An 8,705-nucleotide genomic window follows, 5' to 3' on the forward strand; every position below is an offset into this window, starting at 1 on the left:
TTGTGAATCTTATCAAAGGGTAATAGAATTTACAAGTTTCATACTTGCATATCAGATAAAAAATTCTCTCATGTGGTTCTTGGTTGAACCATTGTGAATCTTATCAAACGGTATTTCAAATCTCCTGTGCCGATTGCATTTTTGATCTTATCTTTCTCATAGAAGTAGCGAACATTCATCTCCATTTCATCTAATCTAATCCATCTTTTGTAAGTTTTTCAAGTTTTTCTTGATTCTTGTTTGTGTTTTAAGGTAGTTCTTGAATGATTTGATTGAATAATGAGATTGATAGTTCTGCTGTTTGTTGCAGAGAAGGAGAGGTTGATGGAGCAAGAGTAATTTGATTTGTTCCTCATCACCATGCACAGTCATTTGTAACAGCTTCCTTTAAAAATATACACTATCTCTTAAGATTAATGTCAAACTATTCAAATTCAAATTCAAATTCAAAATACCCAACTATTCATCCTTTGTAACTCACATTCAATTCAAATAAAGATATATTTGATTCTTCCCTATCTCCCGTTTTACAAACTAAATTTACAACCTTGTGTGCTTTTTCACACTAACAATGCACGTGTAAATTCTATGCTTGCAGTTCATGATTCCTACGTCCATTTTCTCAATCCACAACATCACTGCCAAAAAGCTTAAATTGGTTTGCATCAAGAACCAATTTTCTTATAGAAGAGAATGCACCCATGATTCCTGCACCACTGAATACCACCATGATTGACATGTTGATCAAGTAAGTCAATGATGATTTTGGAGGCTTGTGTGTTTTGTTGTATAGAATCATAGGCAAAACAAAATCCAGAGGAATGAAACCAACAGCACCAACCACGCCATTTATGTCTCCGAAAAATGGCAACATGGCCGCTACAAATCCACAGAAAATCATGTAAATTGTTCTTAGAATTATTCGTGGAAGAAGATTTCTCTTGGAAAACATCCCTTGCTTCACGTCAGCCGATTTCTTCTCCATTATCTCGTAAGCAACTTGAGAATAAACCTATACATATGATGATACTAACACTGTTATTGCTTTTTCTAAGTAGCATAGTTCTAAATTGCACCCTGCAAACACCGGACAATAACCACAACCGCAATTTAAACCTATTCAACCTTCTATGTTTGTGTTTGTGAGCTTACCAGACCAATTGCAAAGAGCTGAAGAAGAACAAAGATGACAGCGAGTCCAAGGACCCAAGTTGGAGCCAAAGAAGGTCCTTCATCTGGCAGCAAACTCTTCAAAATATTTGAATTGGACTTGTTTCCAAATACCCAATATCCAGAAACTGCAGCAGAGTAGAATGTCACCAAGATTACAGCATAACACATAGTAAGGCCTTTTATCATCTTTCCGGTTGCAGGAGGTGCTAGAGTTGCCTATATAATTAATTCATAATCACATATTGGTCAATCTAAGTTCAAGAATGTAACTATTTCAACATAGAAAGAGGGTTCAATTTGGTTACTTGTATCTCAGGTAATATTCCATTCCCAAATATTGCTGCAATTATGGATATGGCAGTGAAGGCACTGAAGGCCCTTGAGGATTTCTTGGGTTCCAAGGAATAGTCCCTTGGAGGGGCATTTTTGGATGTACCTGCAAAATGGATTCACATAAGAGTTGAAGGTTAACCACATGACTGGTGTTTGTAGCATAAATGTAATTAAGGGGTAATAATTTTGTACCTGCATGAATACAAGCACCAACTACTAGGAAGGTGTAGCCTAAGCTGAGAAAAAGTGAACACAAGTTGATGTGTCGTAGGGAATGGAAAGTGGGAAGCTGAGACAGAACTATCATTACCACTGTCACCATTGCTATGAAGTGGTACAATTTCAGTGATCCATTAGGGGCAATATTGGAGTACACAATCTTCCAAAGAAAACCAAACATCAAGGAAAAGCAACAAAAAAAAAATCCCAAAATAACAAAATTAAAAGTCACCCAAACTATGTGACACAATTACGAGAACATCAGAGTCAAAAATAATCTAGATTTAAATAATTTTTGTATCCTTGTAAATTTAAGTGTTTTTATTTTTCGTCTCTATTTTTTTAATGAAGTCCTTAAATATTGAATTTTATTTGTTTTTAGTCCTTAAAGTTAAAATCCGCAACCTGCGGTTTTTCCTACGGAATTTAACTTTAAGAACTAAAATCAAAAGAATTTTAACATTCCGAAATTATTTTCTAAAAAAAAAGATACAGGGACGAAAATCAAAAGTACGTCAACTTACAGAAATCAAAAGACTATTTAAACCAATAATCCATATTTAACATTAACATCTACTTTATAATTTTATGTGAGACTTAATTTTAAACTTGAAATCTCCATAAATTTTAAACCAATAATCTATATTTAACATTAACATCTACTTTATAGTTTATAGTCTTTGTGAGACTCAATTTTAAACTTGAAATCTCCATAAATTTTAAATTTGAAATCTCCATAAATCTTATCCAATAAAAAATGGATGTTGGAGTAGGCGATGAAAATAATATGTTGCAAGTATTTTTCACAAGCACAAATAATTATATTACTACCTCTATTTGGAAATATAGACATTCTTAAAAAACTTTCTTGTCTCTTTTTATTTCCAAATTTTTAATTGTATTAATAATTTATTAGTAACATATTTTTAATTATTATACATTTTTTTATAATAAGGAGTTCGAAATGTGTGATTTGGATAACATTTCATACTTCCTTAGTATTGAATTCTATAAGAGTAGTAGAGGTCTGATGATGCATCAAAAAAGATATGCAAACGAAATACTCAAAAGATTTGAGTTAGAAGACTGTAATACAACTTCGACACATGCTGGACCAAGACTGCAAGTGTCGAAAAACTCAGATGATGTCGACTCAACGCAATACAAAAGACTTATTGGATCATTAAGATACCTTTATCACACAAGGTCTGATCTAGCATACAGTGTACATATGGTGAGTAGATTCATGCATAAGCCAAAGTTATTACATCTAGCAGCGACGAAGATGATACTAAGGTATCTCAAAGGAACACTCGACCATGGCATTTTGTTTCCTGCATCTGATGAAGGAAAAGAATGCAAGCTAGTGAATTACACCAACTCAAGTTAGTGAGGTGATGATGAGGATAGAAAATCCACAGTTGATTATGTGTTTATGTTAGGTGGTGCACCAGTTGCTTGGAGCTCAAGAAAAGAACATGTAGTAGCACCCTCTGTGCATATCAAGCAACGTGGATGGTGAATTCGGTTGAAAAAATTACAAGAAACGATCATGGAGGAATCACTATGAAGATCGAAAAAATCTCCGCTATCAATCTGACGAAGAATCTGATAGCACATGGAAGAAGCAAACACATTGAAATGAGGTTTCATTATCTTCGAGAGCAAGTAGTAAATAGGAAGTTGAACTTGGAATACTGCAGAACTAAGAATCATATGGCAGACATCATGACGAAAGGTGAGTAGGTCTAAGTGCTCAAAAGATTATGAACAATGATGAATGTAGATAACATAGACACAATGAATTAGACGGTGTGTTGAGAATATAATTCTCTGTGTCAAAATACCATTTCGACAAAGTTTGTTGTTGTCGAAACGATCTGCGCAGAATTTGTATGGTTGTCGAAATATCGAAGAAGTGTCTTCGACAGAAGTTTAAGACTTAGCTTTATTTTGTGTTTTTAGCTGAGTTAGGTTAGTTGGAGATTGTTTGGTGTGCAAGCAATTTCTACCCATAAATAGGGATGTACTCTATCATTGTAATAAAGTAGTTGCATAAATAAAAGATTGAATAAAACTTCAGCTTGAAGGTAGAGAAATTTTGCAAAAATATTCTCTTTCTTCTCCCTTTTCTCTCAAACCCTAATTCATTTTTCTTTTCTTCTCAAATTTATCTGCAGCAGAATCATCTTGCAACAAATGTGTGGTTTATTCACTCGAGTGAAGAGTGAAGAACAAAAAGAGTAATCAATCAGAAAGATTAATTCTTATTTATCAAGATAGATTCAGAATTCTCCAAGCTTAGGTAAAATTCCAACATCAAAAATTCGTAGAAATTTCAACAAATAACACATTGAAAGACACTTTAATTTTTTTTTCCTAGAATGTCATATTTTTATTTTTATTTTTAATTTGAATTTAATATTGAATGGAGAAGGATTACAATTCATTCAAGTTTTTTTTTCATTTCTAATATTTAATAATTTATTTAATGCATTTGAATTAATACTACATAATAATAAAGAGATCTTTTGAAAATATAATAATAAAAAGATAAAATAAAAATAATTTAAAGTGGGGGTATTTAGATATTTTGTTCTTTTAGGGACACATGACTAAAAAAGAAAAAGTCATAAAGTAACAACGTTACTTCCAATTTTTAATAATAATTCCATTTTATCTTTATGTTAACTATTTTATGTTACATTTTCAATTTCTCACTATTAAATATATATATATAGCTAAATTATAATTTTAATATTTTTCTTAGTTTTGATTTTTGATTTTTAAAATTACGATTTTATTTCTTATTTTAAGTTTTGTGTTGGATTTTAATTTCTTTTTTAAAAAATCTGATTCAAACAATCCACTTTTTCAAAAAAATTCTCAAATTAATCCATTTTTCAAATTAATTCTTTAAATAGGGTGGTTTGAGAATTAAATTGAAAAATAGATTATTTTTAAAAAAATAATTGAAAAAGTGATTTATTTGAGTAAAAAGTTCCTTTTTTAATATTAAAATTTAACACAAAAACTTAAATAAAAAGATCAATATGTTTATGAAATGGAACAATAAAATTAAAAATAAAATAAAAAGATCAAAATTACAATTAAAATCAGTTTTCTTCTTATATATTATATTCCTGTATAATTAGTACCTAAACTGTTTTAAAAGACCATCTATAACTTTTTAGTTTAAGTAAATACCCATGCACTATACAGTATTTTGTGTCAGTCAGTCTATGCATAGAGTGAGTACGATTCGTGACTACAGTAACACGTTACTTTCATTGATGTCACTATCATGTTTGGTAAGTATATTTCTTTGAGTAAATATAAAAACTCTATAGTATTTTCCTTGTATACTCTATCATGATTTTAGAGTGACGTGATGTAAACGCAATGTCAACTGATTAAAAAAGACAAATAAATTGATAGAACTTATAATATGTAATCTAAGAGGATAAACCTGAAGGCATTCACCAGCCAGTAGAATTGCCCCTACGCCAACACCAGTATTGATTGCCGTTTGAATAAAGATTACAAAATAGAACATCCAACCCGAACCTGTCATCAATTGATACCAACGAAATTAATATACATTTATTATTGTGTACATATCTAGAAAACCGATTCAGATGTGCCTCCCATTGCTCCTTCTTAAAAAAATTCAGAGTTGATATCGATAAAATAAATGGATCTAATTTCTATAAAGTAAAGTAGTTTACTTATTGATAGGAGTACATGCATAATAAATTACTATAAACTACATTAATTTTTGGAGACTAGTTGATTTAAATAATCGTACTAATGTGTTTGATATTGTATCATGTCGTCAATATTTATTTATATTTATAAATTAATATAAAACAAATTATTATTAATATTTATAAATTAATAATTTTTAAAAATATATTAATTATTTCACTTTATTAAACACTAATTTAAATTTATTCATAATGTTGAAAATTTCTCCGTATATAAATGGTATAAAACATATTTATATTCTTACAAGTCTCTTTTTTATACAGATGAGTTTGACTAAATTTTAATAAAATTTATGGTAATATTGAAATTAATCTAAAATGCTACTATTTGGTTTTCACTATCTAAAAATTCACCATTATAAAAAATCTAAGAGTAATGTGATAATATAAATAAAACATCAATATACATAATTTTCCACTATCTATACTTTTTTTTAAATAAATTTTATTTTTTATTAAAACTAAAAAAAAAAAGTTCAATTGAAAATGAGAAAATGGTAGTTATTTTAGACTATTAAGTAAAAAATATACTAAGGAATAGAAAAACAGTTTTGAAAAATTCAACTTAATTAATTGATTAACTTCAGAACATTGTCACGTACTAGTACTAGTGGAATAGTTCAAATTTGAGTTGTACCTAATTATGTAAGTAGTTATTAATGTTTGAAATTGGCGTATCCCGAATATAGATAAATTTATGAGGAAAATAAAAATACTGAAGAAAAAAAATTAGAAAAGAAAAATGCAAACGTGCCTTAACAAGCGACGGTTGCAAAGTAGTAATCACATCACCTAAGACATCGGCGGCGAGTTCCCGGAACCGAATATGACGGCGACCGGCGTTTTCACAGTGATCAAGAACTTTAGACATGAGGCAATAAGAGTAGAACGTAACAACGCCCATCACTGTTAGGCATAGCATCCCAATCCACCACCCTAATCCTCTGAACGCGTACGGCAGCGTTAGTATCGTCGGTCCAACTATCGCCGTCGTCAAGTGAAATCCGGCGTGCCACCATTGGCCTATAAAAATTGAATACAGATGTTTAATAAATGAATTGATTAATTAGAGAAAAAAGAAAGAGAAAAAGTGTTGCATGCCTTTGGATTGGAGGACGAAAGCAGCGCCGGCGTCGTTGTCGGAAAGATGAGTCTCTTTGGGTGGATTTGCCATAGTCACATCAGAGAGAGAATTAGGAGAATAAATTTTTCATAAGAATAGTGTGGGAATGGAAAAGTGGAGTTTGTGCGCCTAATTTATTATTTTTGGGCTTCGAAAATGGTCGAAGAAAGATTGAAGCGCGTGGATTATGTGGTACTGAGAATGTGGTGTCATTATTGTTGAGTCGTGCATATATACGCAAAGTATTTGTAAAACACTTAATGTAGCAGGAGAGATTAATTCTTTTAATATTTAGGATTCAATGTATGAATTTACTTTAATTAAATAATATGCATAGTACAATTTATAGAAGATAAATTAATTTAATAAAAAAATATGTTATGTGATTATTGAATAAAAAACTAAAATAATCAAAAATAAATCAAACCAAGATAAGATTAACGGGTGATTGATCCATGCATTTTGATGCACATTCTTCTATAATTATACTTAGACATTTATCTAGTTTATTTTATTTATTTTAATATTTTATTATGTTTTTGGATTTAAGTTCATGTTTGTCTTTAATCTATTTTCGTTTGTTATTTTCAATTTTAGCGGTTATTTGATACTTGTCCACTGTTCGGATCATAACTTGAGCTACGGGATGCCGTTTTGCAAGTTCTGACATATGTTGGAAAGTTAAGAGAAAGAGCTACAACTTTTATGTTGAAGCCAAAATCTGATTCGGAGTGAAGATGTCTCAAATAATTCGTTGAAGTTTCGTACTTTAGGAAATATTTTCTTTTTGGCCATTTGTTGGGCCGAATTTAGGTTTTCCGGCCCAGTTTGAATTATTAGTGAAACTCTTATTCTGCTTAAAAGGGAAGCCGCGGTACTGTAGCAATTACACATTATTCACGATAACTTTTTACTTTTGTACGATCATGAAGAGGAACTAATCTCCTAGAGTCAATCTAATGTAACCAAATTTCCAAGGCTTTGAGGTTTTTATTCTATCAATTTAATTTCGTTTTCTTTCAATTCTATTATATGAAATTTCATTTGCTTAATCTGTATTTTGTGGAATGGTTTTGATTAAATTCGTATTGCATTCCTAACTATTAATCGCCATTTTCGTCGCATTGTCGTTAAATTGCGTTTGTAAATCGTGTTTGCTTAATTCATGATTGTATTTATCCGCTTGCTTAATTCGGAATATAGGAATATAAATTTGTCGTATATCTATTGCGCTTGTCAATCGAATTTGAATCGAATAGAGATCGAAGCCGCTTAGGAAATTGGTAGGTAAAAACCAATGATTAGCCGGAAATCGAAAACAGTAGATTGACTTATTTTATAATCACTTTTTTATCACTTTTTTTCTAAATCGACCACTAAAACATAAACCCTCTTAAATAGATTTCATTAGGTTAAGAATAATACAAGAATCCTTGCGATACGATACTCGAAGTGTCGCTTCCCGTTTACTATATTTTATTACTCGTTTTTGACTCGTGTGCGACAGCGGATCTAATTGGCGCCGTTGTTGGGGATTCTTGTAGATTTTAACCATTATTATAGTCTAACTATTATTATAGTCATAGGTGTTGTATTTTAGCATTTTTTTGCCATAACTTTCTTGCGTTTTGGTCTTTTTGCGTTTTAGGATTAAAAAAATATGTTTTTTTAGGAAATTATCTAAATTATTCCGATTTTTTGTCGGTTAACTAGGAAAAAATCAAGGATCAAAAGCCTATATTTAGGAGCTAAATAGTGGAAGTCGTTCTAAAAATTCGAAATTCCTTATTTTTCTATTTTTTACGATTTTTTTTCTGTTTTGGTAGTTTCAGAAAAATCCAAAAAAAATCTCAAAAATTTTAATTGACGTTATTAGATTATTTTTTGTGTTTTTGTATTTTTTTCCTTTTATTTTAACAGTTTTTTACGTATTTCAATTGTTTGTTCTTAATAGGGACATTGTCGGTATTTTCCTATTTGTTGCTGCATTGCTGAATTAGTTATGTGTTTTCGCATTGTTTGTTGATTTTTTTTCTATTGAGTTTAATATGGCTGACCAAAGAACTCTGAGAGAACTTGTTGCTCCTTAT

General features: G+C 30.4%; 1 protein-coding gene across 1 annotated transcript; it reads right to left on the minus strand.

Moving 5' to 3' along the window:
• Window positions 1-407: 407 nt before the first annotated feature.
• On the minus strand, window positions 408-6,840 carry LOC127108241 (probable GABA transporter 2). The gene is made up of 7 exons (XM_051045673.1): window positions 6,594-6,840; window positions 6,285-6,515; window positions 5,195-5,292; window positions 1,699-1,885; window positions 1,479-1,609; window positions 1,153-1,389; window positions 408-1,012 (listed from the first exon to the last, which is right to left on the minus strand). The coding sequence occupies exons 1-7, from the start codon at window positions 6,664-6,666 to the stop codon at window positions 623-625; spliced, it is 1,347 nt and encodes a 448-aa protein (XP_050901630.1). The 5' UTR covers window positions 6,667-6,840; the 3' UTR covers window positions 408-622.
• Window positions 6,841-8,705: the final 1,865 nt, after the last annotated feature.

Source organism: Lathyrus oleraceus, chromosome 7 (assembly GCF_024323335.1).
Source record: "Lathyrus oleraceus cultivar Zhongwan6 chromosome 7, CAAS_Psat_ZW6_1.0, whole genome shotgun sequence".
NCBI classification, from domain to species: Eukaryota; Viridiplantae; Streptophyta; class Magnoliopsida; order Fabales; family Fabaceae; genus Lathyrus; species Lathyrus oleraceus.